At 45.9% G+C, this 25,927-nt stretch overlaps 1 protein-coding gene across 1 annotated transcript in view; it reads left to right on the top strand.

Moving 5' to 3' along the window:
- The window catches only part of LOC8037108 (transcriptional repressor scratch 2), a 46,507-nt gene extending 21,965 nt beyond the window's left edge, over positions 1-24,542 (top strand). Inside the window, exon 2 of the mRNA XM_040498894.2 lies at positions 23,758-24,542. Coding sequence (XP_040354828.1) covers positions 23,758-24,542 — 785 coding nt within the window. The remainder of the gene's footprint in view (positions 1-23,757) is intronic.
- Positions 24,543-25,927: the final 1,385 nt, after the last annotated feature.

The following is a 25,927-nucleotide window of genomic DNA, read 5'->3' on the forward strand; positions in this document are numbered from 1 at the left end:
AAGGAACAGAAAACAGACAGGACGACATCTCAAACTCAGCCAACTTGCTTATTTAGTCCACCTCTTTATATAGTCTTAAACTCAAGGTTGGTTGGGATGACCTTGGGTTTGCGATTATTCAAAAAGGTGGACAAAATAAACGAGTTGGCCGAGTTTTAGACATTGCCCTCTCTATTTTCTGTCCCTTCTACGTTTTGATGTTTCTCTTCTATCCCAGTCTCAGGTTGATTCACCATGGCTAATATTCACCAGCTCGCCTGCACCCTTACTATATCTTCCTTGTACAGGTTTTTTTAAGCTTCACAGTTGTTCTTAAGCAGCTTTGAAAGTTATACACTGATGCAGTAGGTGCAGGTGAGTCATACGGCGATAAGGAGATAACATAGGGAAATAACCGTCATGATAAGTTAAATAATTAACTAAGATTCGTTAATAAACGTTTCAATTGGTTAAAATAAACGTATGGTTCCAATTAGAAACTTGCTGAGCGTAGTCGAAAACCACTAAATCAGTAATTTTTAAAAAACACTGAGCAAGGGCAAAGCGCTTTAGTGCGCTAGGTCAGAAAACGCCGATGATAAGAGATGGAAAAATCGCGCGGGCGCCTTGTCGCACCGGTAGCCTTGAACCTGCTGCACGAGTAATAACGTTTGCGCTCCACCGTGCTGCGAGGCTTTCTAAAATTAACTGATTTAGTAGTTTTCGATGATGCTCAGCAAGTTTCTAATTGGAACCATGTTTATTTTAACTAATTAAAAAGTTAATCAACATATTTGACTTAATTAGCCAACTTATCGTGACAATTAGCCCACAATATGATGTCCTCTTTGACGTTAACCTCATCTAAAAAAAAATGCTATGTATAACGAAAAGCACGAGAAATGTGACGTTTATTAAACTTATACGACGACAAGCCGGCGCGAAAGTAACAGGCTATCGGACCTACACAAGAAACCCGCCTATACTCCAACCGGCAAACTAATAAACGTTTACAAAAAACCAGCCCGATGGCGCCCGGACCTGAGCGGCCCAGCGAGTAACGGGTAACTGTGGAACGGCAGCGGTGGAGCCCGTCTCATCCTTCACATAACCGCCACCACCACCACCTGGCCGACAGAAAGAACACCGCTCAATGAAATCCTGCACCTGGACCCCCTCCCGCCTCGCTCCCCGCACACATTCGTCCCCGCGGATCCCCGCTTGTAGAACAACGCGCGTGTCAGCTGCCCTCCTCCCCCCCCCCCCCCCTCTTTCTCCTTTCCTCCCTCCCCAGCGGTATGAGCTACAAAGCGCCCTCTCTAGCCTACCCCTCCCTTCACACAAAGGTGGGGGAGCCACATCTCTCATCCTTGAACTCGGGAACTGGACCGCTAAACGTGTTAAAACAGGGGAGAGCGTTCGGGGGAGCTGGGATAGCCCCGTTCTCTTGCCGAGAGAGACGACTGTCAATTAACCGAGATGAACCGACTCGTGGTTAAAACGCAGCCGCGTGTGTTCATTGACGTAGGCATTCACGCGACAATAGTCTATAAGGAACTTTCGCCGTCATTGAGTTTAACCTGTGTAGACATTAGCGCTCGAATATGTTGCCGCCCGTGGGCAAGGTCCTCGTCACCGCCAAACGGAGTTTGCAAATAAAAGAAAAAGAATCTTTAAATGTGGCGTGCCTTCGTGAATATACAAAAACAAAAATGGCCTGTTCGTATCCCCGATAATGGAGTAAGATTGCCCGACCATTAGCATTGGTTCGTTTACCGTAATTATCGCTCGGTCTTCGTGCAATGTCCAAAAACAAACGGGAATGATGATTTAACGTTGTTCCCATCGATAATTTCCGCGGCTAGGTAAACACTGCTCGTGTGATGTTGTTACAGTCAGGGCGGGCACGACGCCGTGGCGGAGTGCCGTCTGATAAATCGCCCCAGCTGCGGATGCATAGCGCTCGCCAGTGTTCAATCAGAACCAGCTTCGCTGCTTGCGCTTGAACGACTGACCTTTCTGGTACTATTGTAATGAGCGTAAGTCAGTCAATCGTCGCTTTTTTTTTTTTTTCATGAGAAATGTAAAACAACCTCATGTAACATTTCGTCGATTACGTGCACTCTAAGAAAAGCCCGTGCGTCTACTTTCCCGCACATCACTCGGAGAGCCTATGACCGCAACCTACGGTGGCAGCTCGGCGAATGACGATGCCGAAACATATGTTTAGACCAAAAAACACAGTCTGAGTTGTGACATTAAGCAATGCAAGCGTGACGTTTTGCATTGCTTAATGTCACAACTCAGACTGCGTTTTTTTCTCTAAACATATGTTTCGGCATCGTCATTCGCTGAGCTGCGTCTGTAAGTTCCGGCGATTGTCTCTCCGAGTGTTGCGCGGGAAAGTAGACGCACCAGCTTTTTTTATTGTGATAATCTTGGTGGCGCTCCACTTACGGTTTCAGCAATTTAAGCTAGACATTATTTAGAAGCGTCTAGCGTAAGTCGCGTAAGACCTCTTACAATATATTCTGAGTACCATATCGCGCTATCTCTAAGTTGTTTAACTTTTTTTTAATGGTGGCTTAACCCCGAATTTTGAATGCTTGTCGTAACAACCTGTTCCACAAAACCTACTTTCATGTTTGACATTGTTCTCGGTGAGAAGCTGGCAAGGGGCGCTTCTGTTTTCCTCACTATAGGTAGTGCACGTGCTACCCACGCGGTTATATTTTAATTTTCATGGTGCATAAAACGTTGGCATTACACGTTCTTGCACCAGGAGAGGAAGTTGAAGTATCCTCACTCTAGGTTCTGAGAAAATTCCACCAGGCGGCGATACCTAAACTTCTCGCCGCGAATAAGCAAACAAGACGCAAAAATAAGACGCTAAAAACAGAAAGCTATCTCAACTTCATGCAAAGTAAATTCATTTTGTTTTATATCGTATCGCGTTCGTGATAGTACGGTTTGAGATATGCGAATGAGCGTCCGAAGCCTAGCAATTCTTATGTTTCCGAAAACGTTCGGTCTGCCAAAGAAGCTTTTGTTCAGTGCTTCCTCAGAACACCACCTAAAACAATTGCCTCTGAGATTCGGGCATATCGCTGTAAGCTTCAATTCAAGTGGAACCGTGGCTGAGACACAATTCGAGTGTCATCTAGACCTGTGGCATTTGTCGGGCGATATACAAAATAATTGGTGGTTCTCAACTGGAGGCAGAGAGAGAGTGAGGGGGTGAAGGGAGGGAGGACAGCGAGAGGTCGAGAGCTTGACATTTATACGGTGGTGAGCGTAGGAGTAGTCACATACCCGTTACCCCTTTTCTAAAACTCAGGACAGCTTTCTATTAAGCCCTTCTAGTTCCACCTTAATTAGCATGTTCTATCAGTTAGTTTTCCAGCGCTTAAAGCTAAATGATAGTTTTACAAAAAGAAGATTTAACAAGAACAAAGGCCTGAAACCATGGCCCAGAGCGTAAAGTAAAAAAAGAAAAATATGGGCTTGCGACTACATCGCCTCGATGCTGTCTTCTTTCTTGGGCGTATAACGACAACCAAAACACACGAAGAAAGACATTTTTGTGGAGAACATACCATATTTCTGTTCCTAGTGCTGCTCTGCCGCCATGGATTTCTTCCTCATGCCAGAACCTTCACGCCAGTCGGTATGCCGCAATGGTTGCCTCTACTTGCAAGCAGCACCGTACGAAATCGATTTTTTTGCGTGCGGATGCATATAGCGCACCGCATTCAATTTATCCCAAGCAGCGGCCCTCTGATTAAACGGCATTCATCGTAAATTGTGCGCTCATTAAAAACCGCCAATTAGAAAAAAAAAAGTTTTTATTTTTTTAATATAGTTTATTTCTTTATTTAGTCAATCATAACCCGCTTCGCTGGATTATGATGAACGGATTTATGTATTATTGGACTACCCTGAAAAAAAAATTAATAACGCAGAGACCCGTACAAACAAGTTCAGCAAGTTTATTATGGTTATTACCGTTTACTTCGGGCTGAAAGTGGTATCTGAATGCCACTTAATCATTTGTTTGTTTGTTTTCTTCACACGGAAGGTGTCTTTTGACTGAAACAACGATACATGAAAACGATCCATAAGGGCGCTAAATGGAGTCTAAATATCACGATCGCGACAAAAGACGCCAAACAAAAAAAGGAATAAGAACACCATCGTCGCGGGTTCTACCATAGCAACAGGCGGGAGCGCGTCAAAGCGAAGTCTACACGGAGGATTGCGAGCAGTCCCCAATCCGCTTAGTGGCTCGAGACGGGCGAGCGCACGGCCCGACCTCCGCCCACCGTCGCCCCGAGCTGACGGCACGATGAGCACGCCAAGACGAGCCAGGATGGCGTATAAACGGGCGCTAGGGCAGGGGGGAAAAAGTGTGCGAGAGAGCAAGAAGCTTCGAAGATATGGACGCATTGTTCACCTCCAGCTGACGCTGCTCACGAAACGAAGCGAGCCAGAGAGTCGAGACTGGCGCCTGGAAGACAAGTTGGGTCGCCACTGTCCTCCCATATGGGTTTCGTCCTGCTCTGTATGGGTGCGGTAGCGCGGCTCCTAACGACGTCAAAGTCAACACACTGAGCGGGCGCACACACTACTTGTTGATGTTCGAGCGCTCCCTTCGCTACGCCAGATGGGAACGTTCGCAGGCCGAGATCGGCGACGGTGGTGGTGCCCATTCCCGGCTGCTGGTTTCTTTATGATTCTTTGCTTTCCCTTCTTTAATCTCGCCCATATTCTTTGTGTAACGTACGCCGCGCGCGTCCGCGATTGCGAGCTGCAGGCATCTCTATCAACCGTCGATCCAGTCCCCTCCTTCGCGTAGAAAGAAAATCAAAAGCGGATCAGGGAGGAACGAAGCGCTGCAACACTCTGCTGGTTCGTGTGTCTCAATGTGTGTGTCTGTGTTGCTGCGGGTAAGGGCGGTGGTGGGTGAGGTTGGGCCAGCGGCAACGACGTCCGAGTGCGGCACGTCGGTCAGGAGAAACTTACGTCTTTTTAAATGTGTACTCGCACTTAGAGTGTGGTTGTCTCGTCTGTACAAGTCACGTTTGGCCACACACGAGTGTTCTTGATACGGCTACCCTGTGAATTGGACCAGGCAGAGAATCCTGGTACAGCACTGTTAGCTTGAAAGGCAGTATATACGCGTGTCGTTTCCAAGTTTCATTTAAGGACCCAAACCCCAACTGAAGGTAGAACGTGGCTACATTTTCGGGGTTAATAGTACCCAGATCATTCTTCGTCATACTCAAGCAGGCCATGTGTTCCGGTGTACCGAAATATATTTTCAGACGATGTATTTTTCAAACTATCTGCCATTGAAAATAAATATGAACTACTCGTTCAATTATTCATATTTAACGTCTGTGCGGCACTGAAGACGACCTGTGTCGTTCTTATGTTGAGACCATTTTCTCTGTCTAATCTATCATGCTGATTTAATGCAGTTTAAAAAGAAGAGATAGATGCAGTAAAAATAATGCTTTCCCGTACAGTCAGGTGCACTCCGTTAATAGCTCCGCGTGATCTTACATCGATCGCCAACGAGCGCTCTATTTGCAGCGTCCATTCGATCTATTCGCTGACATCACAGACTTGTACTCTTCAACCAGATAAGACAAGACCATCAAAATCGTCATTCTCCTCAGCGTGCAAATAAAAAGGCGGTAATGGTTGTTTTTTTTGCGTAAGATATGCTTGTCGAGCAACCCTGAGCTGGCAGGCAGTTCAGTCCTTTCCTTTCTTGCATCTCCACCTGATTTTGAAGCTTTCTGTGGCTACTGAATAAAATATTTGCAAGTAGAGTATTATAACAAAAAGTTTATTCTTCCCACCTCTTGTTATACCTGAACCATACTCCTTTACAACAAGTAACAACCTACACATATTTGGGAGTTCATATTTCATCCTATCTGTCCTGGGAAGCTCATATTCAGTACGTAACAAGTAGCGCCAATCGTATGCTGGGTTTCATAAAACGAAAATTTTCAGCGGCCCCCTTATCGCTTCAACTACTTCTTTACAAAACGCTTGTTCGCACCAAACTAGAATATGCCTCTTCAATTCGGGACTCCGGTACTGACGTATTAACATCTGCAGTTGAAGCAATTCAAAATAGATCCGCCCGATTCATACTTACTAATTATCACCGCACTGCCAGCGTAACATCCATGAAATCAAGTTTGAACCTGCCTACTCTTTCATCGCGTAGAGAAGTTTTCCGTTTGTGCCTGTTTCGCAAAATCTACTACCACAATCATACTTTGCGTGACAAGTTATTAGCATCTCCTTATTACATATCACCACGTCTCGATCACCGACATAAGATGGGCGTACCTTCATGTAGCACTACTACGTTTCACAATTCATTCATACCCCGAACCACAGTGTTGTGGAACCACCTTCCAGCGTCTGTCGTATCAATATCTGACAGCGCTGCTTTCGAAAATTGCCATAACGATGTTCACATTTCAGCGTTTCACTAATATGTACATATTGTTTTGCATTCATAGGTTGTTATTTATTGTATGTTGTTGAATTCTGCTGATGTAACCCGCTCCCCTCCGTAATGCCTTCGGGCCCTGAGGGAACTTTTAAATAAATAAATAAATAGATACATGTGATAAATGGGGAGGCCAGAGAAATATCTGTAGAGATGGAGCTTCGCGAACCTCTGGACGAACCCTCCCCCTCCCCGTCGACTACATTGGACTAGAAACTGTGCACGTGGAGATATTTTTCTACACAAAACAAGCTCAAACATGCCTAGAATATTGATTTTTGTTTCACTGAAGTACATCAATATTTTATCGAAAAAAACGTATTTACCAGAAAGGCACACGTATTCAAATTCGTAAAGCTACACCTGAAGGTTTATTACGAATACTCCGTTGATTGCTTTCAGAAAAATAAAAAAGAGGTGAGCTGCTCATGATATTTGGTACTTCGCAGACTGCGCGGGAATCGAAATGAAGAATGGAAATTTCAAAGAACTACCTTAATTTCGTTCACACATTCCTACTGATCCTTGCGTCTATGAAACGCCTCCATGCGACAGTGATTTTGTTTCTGCCTCCCGTGTGCAATGTACGAAGTTCAAACTGCGGGTAGTCTATTTACTAAGTAAGCTCAGGGGTGCCGCTTTTGGTCCGGCTTGCTTCGCAACGTAAAACCCAAATGTACCATTTTAATTTTCCTCGCGCACGTGCTCGGAGTCCTTCTATTTGGCAGAACTCCCCCTTCTTTCTCCTTTTTCTTCATCTCTCTCCGTCCTATAGGAGGTATTCACTGGACGCCATATTTGTGTGTGCTGTTTAGAGCGCATGCTCAGAACGAGCTCTCATTAATAGCCTGCTAAGACCGGCAACCTTGATAGTGCTAAATGCACGCTCCAAATGGACTGCGGAAGCTCGCCGTCAGCACGCGCTCCGCAGCAGCGCACACGGATATGGCCGCCAGTGAATACTCCCTATACTGTCGAACTAACTTGTGACAAATGGGAATCGTTGGAACGAACGTCAATAGGAAGTATTCACTGGACGCCATATTTGTGGGTGCTGTTTAAAGCGCATGCTCAAAACGAGCTCACATCAATAGGCTGCTAAGACTGGCACTCTTGATGGTGCGGAATGCACGCTCCAAAAGGACTGCGGAAGCTCGCCGTCAGCACGCGCTCAGCAGCAGTGCACACGGATATGGCCGCCAGTGAATACTCCCTATAGTCAGGGGCTAAGATGACCGTTCCATCATGCTGAGCTATGAACGTGGCGCGTGGCCGTACCTAACCAAAACAAAATGTTTCTTCTTTTTTTTCTTAACTGTTTTTGTGACCATATTGCGCCACCAAAATAACGCTCCCGACAGCGTCCGAGCGGAGACGCACGAGCGCAAGCATCGTGCTGGGCAACATTCGTCTGGGCGGCGCGAGTGCTCGCTTTGAGAGCCGTGGTTCTCCGGGAGTCGGGACACTCAGCGGCCGCAGTGGACCCCATCGGCGGGGGGAGACGGCTAACATCATAAAAGCACTTGCAACGCTCCTGCACTTCGTAGCGACGTAAACGCTGCCCCCTTCTTTTACGTAAAGGAAAGCCAAGAGCGGCGCGGAGCACGACAACGCTTCAAAAAGCTTTCTGTCCCGACAGCCACCTCTCGAAACCTTGTTATTTATTTATTTTTTACAACTCGCTGGTGTTTGCTTTTTATCTCTGCACTCGTTGTAACCGTCGTCTCAAGAAGAACGAGTGGGAAGACAAACAGAGCTTCGAGAATACAAACTTATTAGCGCGAATGTGGTTACTGCCGCGTTTACCTCCTCTCGTCCTTCCCTTTTTTTTTTTCTTTTTTGGTTTGGCATTTTTTGAAACGATCTGGGCCAACGGACAGGTAACCACTAAAACGATTTTCTTTCTTTTTCTCTTTCCTTTTGATGTATTCTTTGGGCAGAAGGTGCCTGCCCGTCTCATGGTCCAAGTTTGCCCAGATGAAGAGCGTTCGTTCCAACGAGCACGCGGGTGTCTCATTGTTCTTTGGCCGCCGCATTTCCCAAGCTGTTGCGTCGCATAATCATCTCGTTCGATAATCTTCTTTATTGTGGTAAAAACCCCTTCGGTATCAAAATAAATAAATAACGAAAACACTTGTTGATCGAAAGCGTGTCTGGGCTGGAATAAATCCGGTGCCCTTCCCCGCACGCGTCACCCTCTCTCTTGGCCGGCGTTCTGGCAGCGGCGCCGGCAGAGCGGCATCGATTCCTTTCCCGGCGTCGCGTGCGCGCCAAAGGGAGAAAAGGCCAGATAACGGAGAACGCCAATGTTTGGGGACGAGACGAGGCAAAGAGAACGCCTTATTCCTGCTTGTCACGAAACGGGACACCAAATGTCGAAGCAAAAGCAAGCCAGACAAAGCTCGCAAGGGAACAGCAACAGGCGCAAAGCGTGAGTACACATTTCAACTTCGGCGTTGGGGGGTCTGGGAGAGGAGGGCAGATCGAGACGGGGGAATCGAAAACAACAAAAAAATGAAGAGGCGGAGAGAGAGAGAGAGAGAGAGGGGGTGGAAGGGAGTGAAGAAGAAGAAGAGCGCGTGTCCCCGCTGAAAACAAAAGTATCAGCGGGCGACGATATTTGCAGACGCATTAATTCTGCGTGTCGGATTGAGCGCGCCTCCGCAATGGTGTTGGCCTCACTCGTTTCGGAGGAGTCGGAGCGCTGCCTTGTTTAGGAAGGACGCCTCTTGTTTCGGCGCATGAGGAAACCAGAAACGGCGACGCTGATGTCATTAAAGCCGGACGAACAAGGTCTAAGGGTAGGGGAGGAAAAAATGCGCCTGCGGTATAAGACTACATATACAATGTGGTCGTAAAAAGTGACGTTGTGTTCGGTCTCCGTCAATGCAGACGAGATGCGTAGCCCAGATTGTCGTAAATTAAAGCCTTACATCTCAGTTTACTGCGTACAATAAACGGAGAACGAAATAACATCCTTTCTTTTTCTCCGTGGTACGTAGAAATAACCATACGTATATAGAAAAGTGATTGCCACTGAATCCACTCAACCAAGCCTTAAACACGAATCTTACCATGAGCAATACAACTTAAAAGTAAGCTTCTAGATGGCCATAAAGTTTCACAGTGGCCATACCAGCTAAAAATAAAGGGGGCGGGGGTGATACAATGATTGAATATTTGTTTCCGAACTTCTTATTTACCATTATTAAATCATACCTGAGTCGGATCATGAAACAGAACTATTTGTCTGATTTCATCAGCAATTCCAAAAGTGGTTTACCTCTTGAAACATGCGAAGCCCACCAGTACTTGGTTAGACAAAGTTCCAGCCTCCCAAGCGCTCCATGAGACACTTCTCTCATCTGATATTTTACATTGCCCTTGGTTTACCGGCCTCATGCGTGTACCCTTATCACGTTTCTTACAATTCTAGCACGCTTGCTCTTTTTTTTCGATATGATGGCTGTATCACGAAATACTTAACTCGCTCCTTATTAGACCTATACAGTGAAATACTTCATCTTATAACACGCAGTACGCGTGTCTCGACAGTGCGTTACAAAATAATCAACATATGTTTGGGACAAAATAAACAAATCCGAAATTACGGACTTGGACGCTTTTGTTGCAATGTCTTCAAAAGGGGTTAATTGTGTACATTTATTTGTGTGTTTCTTTTTTTGTCTAAATGTTTCCGAGTTTCTTAAGTGTCCGAGCTCTTCACTATTAATTGTTATACTGAGCATTTCTTTCTAGTCAATTAATTAAGCACGCAAGTCGGTTTCTCGCAACAGGCGTGCAACAGCGTGGGGCACATTTCCCGTATAAAACACGTATAAGCCTGCGTTAGCTACGGATCTCTCAACATTATTATTAGTCTGTAGAGTGTGGCGCTATGAACCGAAAGTTTTCACCTGTGACATAACCTGAAAGGCGGCAGTTTTGACGCGTTTATCCCAAAAGTGGCGTTTCGAAGTCGTACAGAAAGTATTTAAACTATGTGTTTTTCTTTAGATGTACACTTTTTTTTGTTTTGTTTTTTTTTTCGGGAAAAAAGAGCTCTATGAAAAAAATAGCAATTATTTGTTTTATGAACGCGAAAGTGTGAAGAACTAACAAAGAAAACAAAAGTTACGCGAAACACCTGGTATTCTTCTGTTGCGAAAAATAAAACTAATGCGAACAGTATTTAGAAGTTATCTTACGTGAGAGTCCAAGCACATTCCCTGCAGCGACTCAAACGCTGCTTTTGCGTCGTACGTGTAAAACCTACTTCACAAAGTTCGTATAAAAAAAGGCACCTTTCTCTCCCGATTATTGAAGTCAAAGTTGGTGATTGAAACAATATCAGTCTCTCTGAAGAAGTTTGTGTAAATTCCTTTTTTTTAAACAACATTAAACACAAACCAGAGCATACTGCCTATGTCCTTGTCATGTTGTATATCCAAACGCCCCTAAATTTTGAGTGTTGAGTTGTATCAAATCCTAGCTCATGAAAACACTTTCTTTCTCTTTTTTTATTATTATTTTTTTTTTTTTTTTGGCGCTACGCCGTATTTATACTTTTCGAGAAGTCAAAATATCATAAGAGAAAATAAATGCTTTCATAGACACTATTTATGTAACAAAAAACGAGCTTCTTTTAAATGGCAAGTTGTTCAGATTGTTTCAGTCTCGCTCCCTCGTCAATTCAGTTCTCTAATTGAGGCCTTGTGTCAATAGAAGCACAATAACTAGAAAATCAACAAAGCAATTAATTACTTTCAATATTTATTTCGCCTACTATACACTGCCATTTTTGCATTACGGAAGACGTAAGAAACTCTAACAAAACTGGAGCTAAATACTGGATACACAACTTGGGATGTGCAATTCCATGACCATCTCTATAGCTTTTCGTGGCTACCACGCCTATGTAGAATCGTATCTGGAGTATTTTCCTTTGTGCCCTATTTTACTTCTGAACGTAAACGACATCATTGAGCCTGGCCATAAAGTAACAAAAGAAAAGTAGACGTCCATGCCATCAAGCGGGATAGGCTACAAGCTCCCCCAAAGCATGAAAGTCGAGCAAAGAGCCGTTTTTGTTCGCTCCAGCGACTATGCAGCAGCTCAACAGCTTATGCCACAGTTTTGCGATGGTTCTGACACTTTTTAAGGCTTGCAAACGACTTCTTGGGGATCTTTTTAAACAAGCGATGGGTCGACAAAAAGAATCCTCCAACGAACCAACCGAGCGTGGCGCCGCGTTCGAAAATACTGCAAATAGAGTTTGATTTGCCTTTTTATTACAACCGTTTGGTCTCACGGCAATATTCCTACGCGCACAAAGAAGTTGCAAATGCTCGGGGACAGCGGAGGGACACAAAATATCAAGCCTGAAAACTAGGCAAAGAAATCAAAATCAAGGACACGCAATAACCACGTCCACAAGACCGAAACTAGGAGGATACAAAAAATAGGCAGGATAGCCGGGATACAGGTTGTCATTTCTGGGGAAATAGGGAACATCAAAGTGTTGTTAGCGATCCAAAGCGATATCGAACGTTGTCACGCCAGTTTGAATTTTGGACTTTGCTATTTTGACGCTCTATTTTGCAATACCGCCTCTTCCTCTTACTCTCGTTGATGCTTCAATCCGTTTATTTTTATCCCCGCTTTCTTTTTTCGTCCCTTCCGTTTGTAGAATGGTGTCGCACCGTCGTCGTCATTCTACCGCCTGTGTTCCACCCATTCTTCGTCTTCCCTTCGGACTTTTTTTTTTTTGCCTGTTCTTTCAACGTGGCTTCTCCTCGATACATGTTTCTTGTGTCGTTTTGTTGCCGTCGTAAAATGGGGATTTCTGTTTATAGTTGCTGGCCTGGCTGTTAACATTGGTGTAGCCGCTTTGCTCTCTATTTTTTGTGTCGTAATTTTTTTCGCTATTAAAGCATGTTTCTTTTTGCTTTTTTTTTTTTTTCTTCTCCTCGGGCCAGACTGCGTGTGTCCCGCACTTCTCGGGTTTCCCGGAGATAGCCGGCAACGAAAGAAGGTGTATTTCTTTTTTCTGGTTTATGTTTTTCTTTGTCACAAGGCAAGAAGGAAAAAAAAATACGCTGCTCTAAAATGACCACCCCCCGAAACGCATCAGTGCAAACGACTACAGCCAAATGAAAAGGCGCCTCGGAGGAGGTAGCGTAATGCAATATAATAAAATGCCGCACCTCTTGGAATTGCGCCAGGGCTGCGCAAGACGAGGAGAAACTGAAAATGTCAGGGCGGGAGAGAAAAAGAAATTACTATCAGGCTCCTGTGTGAAACAAAACAAAAAGCATGAAAGCTCTCGTGTAATTTCATGGAGTCGGCCCGTATGCAAGGAACCTTCGAGGGCAGTTTTCTAAAAGATAGCGTCTAATATTTTCAGGCACCAAGCGGTGGATGTTGGCATAGGGAGTCCAATGACTTGGTGTATACTGTGGTTCCTAAACACAAGGCCGAGTGCTTGTTTAATAACCTGATAATTGAACGACGCCACTTTAAAAAGAAAAAAAAACACGGCGAAGACATTTAAGATTACTTACGTGTAGAAATGCGAAAACATGATAGTCCCGCGGCTGAACTGTTTTCGAGTAATGCTTCTACACGTATTGAAGTTCTTTCTGCCGGTATTGTATTCGGTGCGTGTGTTTGCGTATTCGTTGGCCACCAGACCTCAAATTTCCGGACCTTCAAGCTGCACAGTGATGAGGTTGACCGAGCTTGCATGTGGTGGGTAGGAGTACGTAGACGTAGTTGTTCAAAGGGAATTTATTTCACGCAATGAGATTCTAGATAACAAGCGGTAGGTCGGATGGGATGATGTCGTATTCTGTGGCGACAATGCCCTCGTCATCACACGGTTATATATCCGGAGTTAAGTCCTCAAACACAGCGCTCCAGCGGTGACATCACGCTCCCCCACTGCGCAGGCGCGGCGCCCTGCCGGCTTCACGGCTTCCGTGACGAAGCATCTGCGTTGCTGTACTTTTCTTTGTGTTTTATTTCTGAGGCGTGTCCGCTTTGACCTTGAGCGGCGCGTGCTTGATGACGTACTTTTATGGCCACCTTTCGGGCAGAACGCCGACGCCGCCTTTTCCCGTAATGGGACATATAAGGCTTTCGCCTTAAAACGTTCACCAATTAATTCAACATCTCATACTAAATAAGAGCAACGTAGACGTTCCACATAATACGCGTATATTAAATATTAGATGCTAAGAACCCCAAAACGTTAATTCAGAGCGTCCGTGCCCTAAAACATGGAAGACTAATAGCACCCTCCACAAACTGTACGCATCCAAATTAATGCTAAGTGCGTGATATTCGTGTGATACGCCCTAGCTGAGATCACTTTTGTCCTGCTAAGCTTATTTTTCAGCGGGACAATATTCTTGGCTTATTTTTAAAAAAGTTTCGTTATTTGTTTCTTACCAACCTTGCTTCGGCACATTACTACATTGTAGTAAGGATATATGCTCAGCCCATTGCTTTCCTTTTTTTTTTGGTATTTTGAGGCCTTTTAGCAACTGTTGATTCTTTTTACATCATCGTTGCGTGTTTTGTCTTAATATTTGTGTCATACAATGCACAAAACACACATAACACGCAAGAAAGCCAGGCCTCACAAACACCTTACAACTCCGGACGAAGTTATCGGAAGAAAAAAGTCTGCTTTGGCTCCACGACAACCAAACACCTCCAATATGATAATTCCTGCGGCTCGATTTAAAGGAAATATTGTTGAACACGAATCCATTCAATTATTGGGATGTTCGAGCTGGTATCTTCTGACTGGCATCTTCCGTTACCAGCCGGCAACGGACGCAAAGCGGGTGTGACGCGGCAGTGCAGCACTAGAAAGAACCTATACGTACGGCATGGGTGCCTTCAATGTGATATTACATAAAGCGACACGGCTTACACGATAGGTGCGAAAGTACTGGCCGGCTTCTTTCAACTGCCCGCGCACGATTGAATCTCTACCGACGGCGCGCTACCGTGGTCAACGCAGTTGCTCTGAGAAGGATTCTTCCCCACAATAAGACTACCCCTGCGGTAAAGACATGATTTCCTGCGCTCGTTCTCTGTCGGCGTTTCCGGGTGAGACCGCGTTCTACTTTTAAGGCGATAGCTACAAGGAGCTCGTTTTGCACAAAAGCCGGCGTCGGTGTCGGCATCGGCACTGGGGGGTTCGGGAAATCCTGGTTGGTTCATAAGTAATTCATTTGCCTCGAAGGCAAAGATTCGAGGAATTTTAGGCGGTGGCGGGATCCAACCGGCGACCCTTCGGTTGCGAGCCAGACATGCTGCCCACTAGGCCACACAGACCTGCTCAGACGGCTTGGAAACGAGCTGGGTTGATATTTCGCTATCGCGTTGCACCCTTAAATGTGAAGCTGAAGCGTCCTCCTGAAATTTTGAAGACACCAAATTAATTACTCTACTCATTTTAGGTGCAAAGTATAACACCCGATAAACCTCCGCTTTCCATCATACTGAATTCCTTGGATTCAGCTTGAAGAACAGCAAGAAGGCTGTACTGGCGCATTTCTGTCGCATCTATGCAATATGTGCAATCGGACTTTGGGCTTCCACTTACCGCTATGCGAATGACGTCTTGGGTATCGAAGGCCGTTAAAGTAATTTCTAGTGTGGGTCAATTTATTATCAATTTATTGCATATTTAGAAGTCGAAAGGGCTAGAAGATATATTTGCTTTTTGACTCGAGTTTCAGCAGTGCGTGCGGAACTTGTGAGTTAACTGACACTATTATAGACACATCGTACACGATCAAGTGCCGTGAAACTAAACTGAAAGGCCCTAAAAACCCGTTCATATAGAAACCTATTTGACGTTGAGTATTCAACGTGCATGCTTACTCCTTTTTCGATGGTTCGTCGCGACGCGTCACCGAAGGAGAGGAAAGTGGGTTGAGTCGCTCGCGCCCCACTTTTCTCCCGCGCTCTTAACGTGGAGCCCATCAGCTTGCGATAGGTTGTGACGAATATCCTCCGAGCCCCGGAAACGAGAATCGTGGATTGTAAAGCCAAGCGGACTAGTCAGGAAAGCGGTAAACAGCTGAAACCTCGTGACAAACAATAAAAGAAACAACGACATTTCTTCAAACCAACACTCAAGTAGTGGAATCTCGTCGACGACAGACGCCGAGCCGTCTCGGTGAACGTGAGATGTTTCGAGACGCTGGTTATGACGATGATTGCTCTCTGACGACGCCTTTGTGGGCGGAGTGACGCGCTTGTGCATGAATAAACCTTAAACCCCGTCCATGCATATAAACACGTGGGCGTCAACGCGTACAGTATTTTGTCGAACAGTGGTGGAGCGTCAGAAAAGTTTGCAGGCCGTAAAATTATACTTCTTTTTTGTGTCAATATCCAACCAAGTGGGGCAAGTGGGTACTAAGCAAACAGATAAACTCTAGAGGAGGAGACTACTCGCTTTCCTGCGAATAGTAGCAACCCGAAGTGCCGGACCTTCGCGAAAGATGAAGTCTAGATAGCCTACTCTCTTCATGCGATATCAGTTTGTGTGCGTCGCCTCTCACTGGCGGAGGGAGAACGGTGGCAATGTTAGTCTTCGAGGTGTAAAGCTGTGTTCTCCTCGGCAGTGCAGCACCAGTGTTTCTAAATGTGTTGGTTTATATTTTATCGATTAATAATAATAATAATAATAATAATAATAATAATAATATTAATAATAATAATAATAATAATAATAATAATAATAATAATAATAATAATAATATCTTTATTTGGCTCTTGAGAGCCGCGGCACCGCGGAAAGGCAGAAACCCGCACCACGGAGGCCCGCGGTTACGGGTCTAATGAACATGATAATTCAATGAGTATATACATGCAACATGACGACTAGATGGATTCCTGGTATTGTGGAGGATTGCACTACGATTCGTAGAAGTCCAGATTTCGTGGAGGCGGGTCAGCAACGAGCCACGGGGATCTGGCACGCCGTTCGGTTCGCATGGAGCACAAAGGAGGCTTAGGAGCATGGTGGTGGCGCTGTTCCTCACTTTGGTCGAAGCATCAGGCTCCAAGGGGGTATCCCAGTGAAAGTAGAAAGCTTCTACCTCCGAGGAACCAAAACCCAGGGCTCAGATTGAGGCATCGCCGTCGTCCGGTTTGTCATCCTCTCAACGACGTCTTTTTGTCATCCTCTCAACGTCGATTACCCACGAATTAGATTACACCTCCGTGACGTGCCACGCTTATTGCTTTTCCTACCAAAGAGAGTAAAGTGACACAATTTTTTGCGAATTTAGTGGCTACAATATGGCGGCCATGAGAAATCGAATGGAACAGGGGTGGTAAAACATGGCAGTCCATGCTCGCCAACGAGCAAACGGGTAGGCATTCTTTATTCCCGGACTACATAACGGGCTACTTGACGTAAAAAAGTCTTAGCAAAAACTAACATGCCTGTCACCTTTCAACCGGTCATAATTCAGTGGCTCTTCCAAACTCTCGTGCGCACAATTTTTTTTCTTGTGGTCAAGATGGCCGACATCAGCCAATCAGAAAGCTCGATTTTTTCGTCTCTGCAGCTCAAGCGGGCGCACTCAAGGAACGTTCAGTGACCCCACATCACGCTACCTTTTAATGGGAAAATACTTTCTCCTATTGTATTGTATGTAAGCGAGAAAAAGTAAAAACTCATTTTAAATCGGTAGTTTTATAGGACCATCCAACCTCAGGAGAGGCGTAAGCGCGGACTGTGTAGGTTAGTTAGTCCGTAACCACTAAATAATCTTGAAAAAACTGCAACCGATGCCAGGGATATGACTCCGGTCACCGGTGTGGAAGTCCAATGTCCTGCTGATTGAGCTACGAACCCAGCACGCACGAATGGAAAGAGCAAAAGCAGGTGGTGGGAGAAAACGCGCGGAGCAGAGATGGGTGGAAAGGGCATGAAAGAAAGGAGCAGGAACAGGTGGTGTAGAAAGAGTGCGCGGAGCGAGGGGGAGTGGAAAGGGCAGGAAAGCGCGCTTCTCTTCTCTTGGTGACCCAAAACATTGAGCGCACAGGCTTTGTAATCGGGTGGTGCTGAAGGGAACCGCGCGCAGCGTCACAAAGAAATAATGGTGGTTTGACGTAATTTGTTTCTATAAGAAACCCTGCCCTAAACACCACGTGAAGTAAGAGCACCACGCACCCTAAGCACCACCTGAAGTAAGAGCGCCACCCACCCCAAGCACTGAAAGAATAAGGTTCATCCTTCCCTAGGCACCACCGAACTAAGAGCACAACCCACACTATAAATTCACCAGATTTAAACTCGTTTATGACCAAACATGCGGTCAATTTATGTTTAGAAAATGTTTCGAGTTAAGGAAATATTTACCCGAGTCTGCGTTTTCTTTATTGTTATTTTTAAAACCCTGTGCGTTTCACATCGCACAGTTATTACCATCATTTTCTATTCCCAACGCCAATGATTATGACTGCGCTGCGTCGCACGAACGGTTTTCCAAGAAGCCGCCACATGCGAAACGGGCTCTTATTGAATCTCCTTTTCCCCAGAAAATGTTCGGCACTTTCTAAAAATAAAAATCTTGAAGCCAAATTGAAGGACGTTTTCTTAATAAAACCGGGATTACGGTCGATTTTTTCCCCCGATAAAATAAAGTCGAAAGACGCAAACCCTACCAGCGCACCCAATGTTCGGCAAACAGAGCGTTCAACTGTTCGGAGTCGTCCTCCCATGACATCTCCGACGCTCCGGGCATTGCGGAACACGGGAGCCTTTACTTTTAATCGAGTTAAAACCGACCACTCATCCAAAATGCACTTTAATTAGAGACCAAGTGTGCTCGGGAAGGCCGCAGCGTGCCGTCATCCACCACCTCTGATACGTCGTTGCTGCGTTTCATGACCCTTGGGCGGCAGACTGTTTGTTTGTCGACGGACGCGAGACATCAAAACCAACTGAAGCCAACCATATTATAGCTGACGATAAGCCTGTCGACCGCGCATCCCCGTGTTCTCGCTCCTCGTTTTGTGCAGATTCAAGTCGGTTAATGCGCCCCGTCGGTTAACATACTCCTGTTCTCTGTAGTTTTTGTGCCAGACCACTACTCGATGCAGGACGTTTGCACTAAATTTAGTTTGAGGATAACCAGGTGTTTATATATATGCATATATATATATATATATATACATATATATTTGTGTGTGTGTGTGTGTGCGTGCGCGCGTGTGTGTGTGTGTGTGTGTGTGTGTGTGTGTGTGGCTTTTTATGGAGGTCATGGGAGAGGGAATCTACCAGTACGCAAAAAGGAGTGACTACTCCTTGAGCCGCTGTATGCTTGAACACGGCTGCTTGAAATCTGCATCGCTTTTTTTTTGCGATTCTGCATGTTCTCTCTCAGTTTCTTGTGCATTGTTTTGTGCATTCAAAACAAAATCTAAATTGCTCTGGTTATAATTTTCGACTTTTTATGTGTTTCGAAATGATAAAAACATGTTACCTAGGATGGTTTGTATTTTCTATAGTTTCGACTGATGACGATTTGGCTTTGTGAATATTCCTTAGAATATAAAAGAACCGAAGTTGCTAGATCAGTCACTGTCGGCGGAAAGCCGGCCCAGAATAAATAATAATACATACATGTACTCTTTCGTGAATCAGTAGAAGCTTAAAACGGGCTTCTAGATATTTTCGCTAATTGGGGCATATTATCATCTGGAAGATATCTCATGGAATAACGTTAGATTGCTGGGGGCTTTCTAACAATCTTTTCTAGCTCCCTATTCTTCCCATCTTTCCTAACTCCTCGTGTAACGCGGTAGGCGGAAGTGCGGTCATGCTTACTTCATGCTCGTATTTCCAATTTAATGTCACTTATGTTCCACTCCTGTGAAATAGAGTTTTATAAATAAAAATAAAACATCCGGATTGCTATTGCGGTGCTTCGCTGACGACGGCGTTGAAATGCAATAGCGTTGTTTCTCTTTCAAGAAGGCTTGCTCCTGTATCTCTAGCCAAAGGTCGCTCTCTCTTTATCCTCAGTCGTCTCTTTGGCGCGTCGAGCACGCTCATACGCATCACGATGACGCTTCTATTCAGCTATAGCTTCCTTCAGTCCGCTCCTTCCTCTCGCGAGGCATTGTGAAGAATGCGGCTCATTCAGATGAGTGCCTCGTCCCGCAAGCCTCAACCCGCGCACGCGCGTGTTATAGAAAGAAGGACTGTACGTGCACTTCTTTCTCCCAGCTCATGCGCGTGCATGTTGATGCGATCACCGGACTTTTTCAGGGAGGGTTACTTAAATAAATGCCGCCACATTTAAGACAGAGGTGCCGCTGAAAACAATACCGACCAAGATACACGCTCGGTCGAGGGCTAAAGCGCGACCTTATATTGTTTCTAATTATCAAACAAGGCTCGCCTGTTCCCTGACGACAAGACCTAGCCAAGCAACAGCGGGCGTTCGCAAAGAGGAGGCCCGATGGATTGCTCGGTTGTTGCGCCCCTGGCTGCGGCCGCCACCGACTTGGGGAAGCCGATCAAGGAACACGGGTTGGTCGAGCTGTTTGCTCTACGCCCGCGCGCCCCGGGGCACTAAAAGAGTTCTTGTGCCATCATGAGGGCCAACGCGGGCGCTGTTTGCCGCCGGATCAGCCCCGCCGGCGCCGCTAGGAGAAGGCACCGCGAGCACCGATGTGGGCTTTCGAACAAAGGGAGCTCCGCCGTTGAACCAGCTCGTGATCACCCAACCCTGGAGATCAATGTGCGGCATGTTTTGGCTTGCTCTTTACCAAACTATGGAGCCCCCGTACAAATAGTTCGCTCTAAAACGGCCGATAAAAAATTTAAAAAAAAACAGCAAGAACGTTGCATGCGTCAAACGGCCACTTCTTTTCAAAGAACTGGGTCGAAAAAACAAAACAAAATGCGCCTCTTGCAGTGTGTCCGGAAAATAAATCCATGTTTTTGAAGGGATGGACAATAATTATCCGTGTTCATTGACCTAGAATGCCGAATGTGAAAGGAATTGTTATAGCGAGAATGCTTGAATGTGTAGGCCGCTATTTGTTTTCGTGAAATCGACAGGTTGGTCCCCGACCCAGCCTTGAAAAGACCCATGAATGGCAGAACGGGCGTCGCTCGCCTGGTATGCTTAATGGAAGTGCCACACAGACCCGGAAGCCCATCCCCTGCTCCGCGGCAATCGTGTTCCGTTGCAAGAAATATCTCTTCGGAGGCGTTCGATCTGAGTCTGGCAGGCTCACTTGGGGAACGCTTCGTCGGTAATGCAAATCCGATTCGGATCAATGATCATGCAGGCGCGCTCGCACAAAATGGCTGCGCGCCACTTTCCGAAGGACGGGCCAACTGCGCAGCGGATAGTTTTTAGGACTATCGGCTACCAAAGCCGCCAGTCTGTTGTTTTTCGCTTAGTTTTTTTTTTTTTTTTTTTTTTTACTTTCAACCAGATTTAAGTTGTACCCAGGCTGAAGTAAGTCAACTTTCTAGTGCACCAAAGAGCTCGCGTAAGTTTACGTCTTCGAAAAGAACGACACTGGGCGCAGAAGTGTAGCTGTTACTGTTTTGCATTATATGTGTTTTTTAAGATGTCGGAAATGCATGTTTTGGGGTATCAAATTTACAAAATCTTGAGAAATTTTATTTTTCTTGCGCCCTGTGGTGACTGGACTAAGCAGAACAAGCGACGTAAACCTGTGCATTTTGGCGTGAAGTCTAACGTTCGCCTAATACGCGACGCAGACGGTCTGTCATTTCGTGTTGGACCAGCGCAAAGACCACTCAACTGCTGAAGCTGTACTAGCATTAACCCCCTGTGCACTAAGAAATCCTTCGATATCCCATGAGTACATGATTGCGTTCATTAAAATTAACATCAGGTCTTTCATCTTATGGACGAGTCGACAATTTTTAGTTGAAAGAAAATTTCAATATAAACACAGTTGCTCAAAAATAACCTGCCACCATAATTCTAGACACGTTTTGCGTAGTAAACCTTTTACGAGGGGTGTTCAATCAGTTTTGCATCCTGGACTCTAACTGCTTTTATTCAGCAATGGAATTAAAAGATGTTACATTCAAATGAAAGTTTGGAATCTCTTCTTTCTCGGGACAGCATTAATTTTCAATAGAGATATTACCAGCGGCGATGCACTTCCGCCACCCGTGCACTATAGGGAGTATTCACTGGCGGCCATAGCTGTGTGCGCGAATGCTGAGCGCGTGCTGATGGCGAGCTTCCACAGTTCTTTTGCAACGTGCATTTTGCACCATCAAGAGTGCCGGTCTTAGCAGCCTATTGATGTGAGCTCATTCTGAGCATGCGCTCTAAACAGCACCCATAAATATGGCGTCCAGTGAATACTCCCTATAGTCTCCGCTTACATTCGTAGAAGCAGACATGTACGTAACGCGTTACAAGTAACGAGTTACTTCTATCTAGTTACTTTTTCTGGTAACGAGTAACGTATTTAGTTACCTTTTTATAAAAGGAACGAGTAACATACTTAGTTGCTTCTAAGGCCAAGTAACGAGAAACGGTGTTTCGTTACTTTGGAGCAGTAACCTGTACAGCACCGTTTAAACAGCATTGTTTTCATTCGAACCTGATTATGCGTCTATTTCGACAAAAGCAGATGGGCAACCCGAAAAACAACTAAACAGTATGAGAGTATAGCAGCGTTTATCGCTGAACACGTCGGTCGAACTCTACAGCTGGGAACGTCTTTCACCCAGAGAACACAATAAGGTTCGTTGGTTGAACCTTCTAGAATCGTGTACAAACCGAATGCAAACCCCCGGAGGTTGCCAACACGGGAAGGCACAGAACCCATTGTCAACTGAAACTTTAGGAGTAGAGAGAACAAAAGACAGAGGGTAATCCCACATTCCCCAACTTTTCCTGAAGCTCAACACTGCCGTTACTTTTAGTATGTAAGTAAAACGACTCTTCGGCGTCGCCGGAGATGTATTCTCAAGAAAGTGAGGAAACATAACTAGTGAAAGCTTGCAGAGGCAGCTACTGCTTACGTGCAACGACTACTGAAAAGAAAACAATAAAGCATGATACAAAAGCAGTTGTGTATTTGGTCGGCAAAGTAACGAGAAAAGTAACTCGTTACTGTTGCGGAAAAGTAACGCGTTCCTTTTGAGAATCGGTAGCGAGTAACGTACGTAGTTCCCTTTTGAGCGAGTAACGAGTAACGGTATTTAGTCACTTTTTTGTGGGTAACGTGTACATGTCTACGTAGAAGAATGAGGCCGCCGTTGACGAGACCAACGTCGCGCTGGAGGAGCTGCAGTTCCAAGATAGTTTGTCTCACCCACCTTACAGCCCGGACTTCGCGCCATCAGACCTCTGGCTGTTCTCCAAGACGAAGGAATATCTGAAGAGTGCGCGGTTCGCGTCCGACAAAGAGGTCACCAATGCAGAGCGCCGCTTGGCGTGGTCAACAGTCGCCCTCAATCTTCTACGACGGCATGCAGAGATTAATGCACGCCTGGCGGGAGTGCACCGACGCTGGTGGAGACTACGTTAAGAAGTAATGCGTTCCTATAAAAGGAGATTCCAGACTTTCGTGTGAAATTCTATCACTGAATAAAAAAAAAGGTTAACATTTCAGGAGGCAAAAAAAAAAAATATATCGCACTTTCGAAAGTTGATTTTAATCCACAAATTGATGAAGCTCAGAAATTAAGTCCTATGGGCTCACTGGTAACGTCGGCGGCTAGTTTCCTTGTATGCTATATAGAGTCGACACGTATTAATAAACTTACCCGCAGTTGCGAATAGGTGGCCATTATGTGTGTTTTGCTTATGTCATCGCTGACACTAGAAACCCCCAAATTGCAAAATTGCAACAGTGCAATCACGATATTTGCCTTGCGCAAACGAGATATATACACTCGTGCAGCAATCCAGCGTGACCTTGTTGAGTAAACAAAATACCTGCTGGATAAATATTTTTGCTTCTCTCTAGGGCCCCTATTTAGCGAGCCGCTCTTCACGTCAGCTCTAGCTGCCTCCGCTTTATTACTTTTGATAGTTGAGAATCGGCGTCATTTGAATTCGTAAAAACCTAATAAAAAAATTCAACTATGTTTTTATTTTTTTATTTTTAGGCAACGCGAAGTGATGGGCGACGCAAGATACTTTGAGCCGTATCAGCGCGAAATTGATTCCTCTGTTCTTCTCTCGCAGATTTCCCATGCAGCCCGTACGAGGGCGGCCCAGGCCTGGTGGCCATCACCATTCTGCCGCCAACTCCCACCGCTGCCTGCGGTGTTTCCCAGAGCCCCTGGTCCACCGAGGCAAAAGAGTATCACGAACTGTCGCCCGCCTTTCAGTATGAGCCTATGATCGAAGTAGCCAGTAATGTAGACGTGGTAACGGAGCCCAACCCCACGCGCCGTCGCGGCACCAAGGCACCCTTGACGGACGGTCGCAGCCGCCGAAAAACCCGTAAAAGCTCTCCTCGCGGCACGAAGCAGAGCTCGGAGTATCCCCGATTCACGTGCGGCGAGTGCGGCAAGAACTACGCCACCTCGTCGAACCTGTCCCGGCACAAGCAGACGCACCGCAGCCCGGACTCGCAGCTGGCCAAGAAGTGTCCGACCTGCGACAAGGTGTACGTGTCCATGCCGGCGCTGGCCATGCACGTGCTCACGCACAACCTGAGCCACAAGTGCCCCGTGTGCGGCAAGGCCTTCTCGCGGCCCTGGCTGCTCCAGGGCCACATGCGCTCGCACACCGGCGAGAAGCCGTTCGGCTGCGCCCACTGCGGCAAGGCGTTCGCCGACCGCTCCAACCTGCGCGCCCACATGCAGACACACTCGGGGCTCAAGCACTTCAGCTGCGCCAGGTGCCACAAGTCCTTCGCCCTCAAGTCGTACCTCAACAAGCACCTAGAGTCGGCCTGTTTTAAAGAAGATGAAGGCGTACTTTCGGTAGTTCAGGACACTATGGATTCTTTGCCCCCTCAATAAGGTTTGGCCGGCGGGCCCCGGCCCACCCTTGCGTTGCACCAAGCCTCTCGCCAGCTCGGGCAATGTTTTCTGGGGTTGCCTCAGGGCTAATGCTAGGTAGCCACAAAATTCTTCAAAATTTGAATTGACAAACGGCTTCGCTTCTATCGCTGTGGTTTTCTTGTTATGGTTGGTTTACTTTTGCTACGTTTTATTTTTGCTTGCGCCTTTGTTTCTTCCACGGGCGATTCTTTTGTTTGTTTTTTCGTGACCGAACCTTCTCCGGCTACCTTAAAACCCTTTTCCAACTCACTTTTTTTTTCTCCTAACGTTGATTTGAGACGCTTGAGGATACCCCGCTAATTCGTTCCGCATCCAAGAGACGGTCGCTGCACTGCCCTCGCATGTGCGTCTGAAGGGAGAAATCAAAGTACCACACCCTGCCCTGTCTAGTTTCTGTGCGAGACAGCGTCAAGGCGTTACAGCTTAGGCACGAGCCTGACGGGACTCGCAACAGCTTAGCTCCCCAGATCCGCGTTAAGCCCAAGCTGGTGGCAGGCTTTCGGGTGCTAATTCCTGTGTGGACTGCCATGACACTCTGCTTTCGAGGAGCCGAACGCGAGAGCACTCGAGTCGGAACGAAACACCGGAATATACTCAAAGTGATTATAGCGCGACCACACAAAATAAGAGTGCAAGAGAAACTGCTGTGTACTTGTACACTGTTCCGCGCTAGCGCGCTTGTGTCATTCCTTCTTTTTGTTTTTTCAACAAACACAACTTTTCACAACTGCTGCTTGCGAGTAAATGGCGACATTGTTCACACGCAATCATCGCCATAATACCAGATTTTACTTCGCGAGTGGAGCTCTTCAACGAAGTCATTACCTCGGAGCTGTCGTCGTTAATGCTGGCTCAAAACGACCAGACCTCTGGAGCTGGCAACGAAAAGCGTCACCTGATTTACACTGACGTTAAACGAAGCAATAACTTCGCCCACTAACGCAGCTATGCAAGCTTTTTTTTTTTTTTTTTTTGCTAACGGCAAAATTTTAGTTTAAAAAAAATCTAAAAACAATGACTCAAATTCGCAGCTTCCTGCAGTGACATCGAGTCTTTATTAGCGCAACATGATCAGTCTTGGCAATCACTGTGCGGCGGCGAATATTTTTCCCGCGCGTCCGACACGAGAGCAATAAATATACAAACCGCGTTAGCAAAGAAATGTCCATTCCACTGGAGTCTAGTCATTGCATCTGTTGAGTTTGATGAGGCCATAAATGTGGGGAACCAGTCATATAAAAACCTTAGGCAGAATGAGATCGTAATCGCCAAAGCCAGCGATAGGTTTAGACAATGGTGCACTTAGGAACGATATTTATTCAACTCACTGTATTTACTTTAGC

This window comes from Ixodes scapularis, unplaced genomic scaffold (genome assembly GCF_016920785.2).
Source record: "Ixodes scapularis isolate PalLabHiFi unplaced genomic scaffold, ASM1692078v2 PGA_scaffold9__187_contigs__length_104089568, whole genome shotgun sequence".
Taxonomy (NCBI): Eukaryota; Metazoa; Arthropoda; class Arachnida; order Ixodida; family Ixodidae; genus Ixodes; species Ixodes scapularis.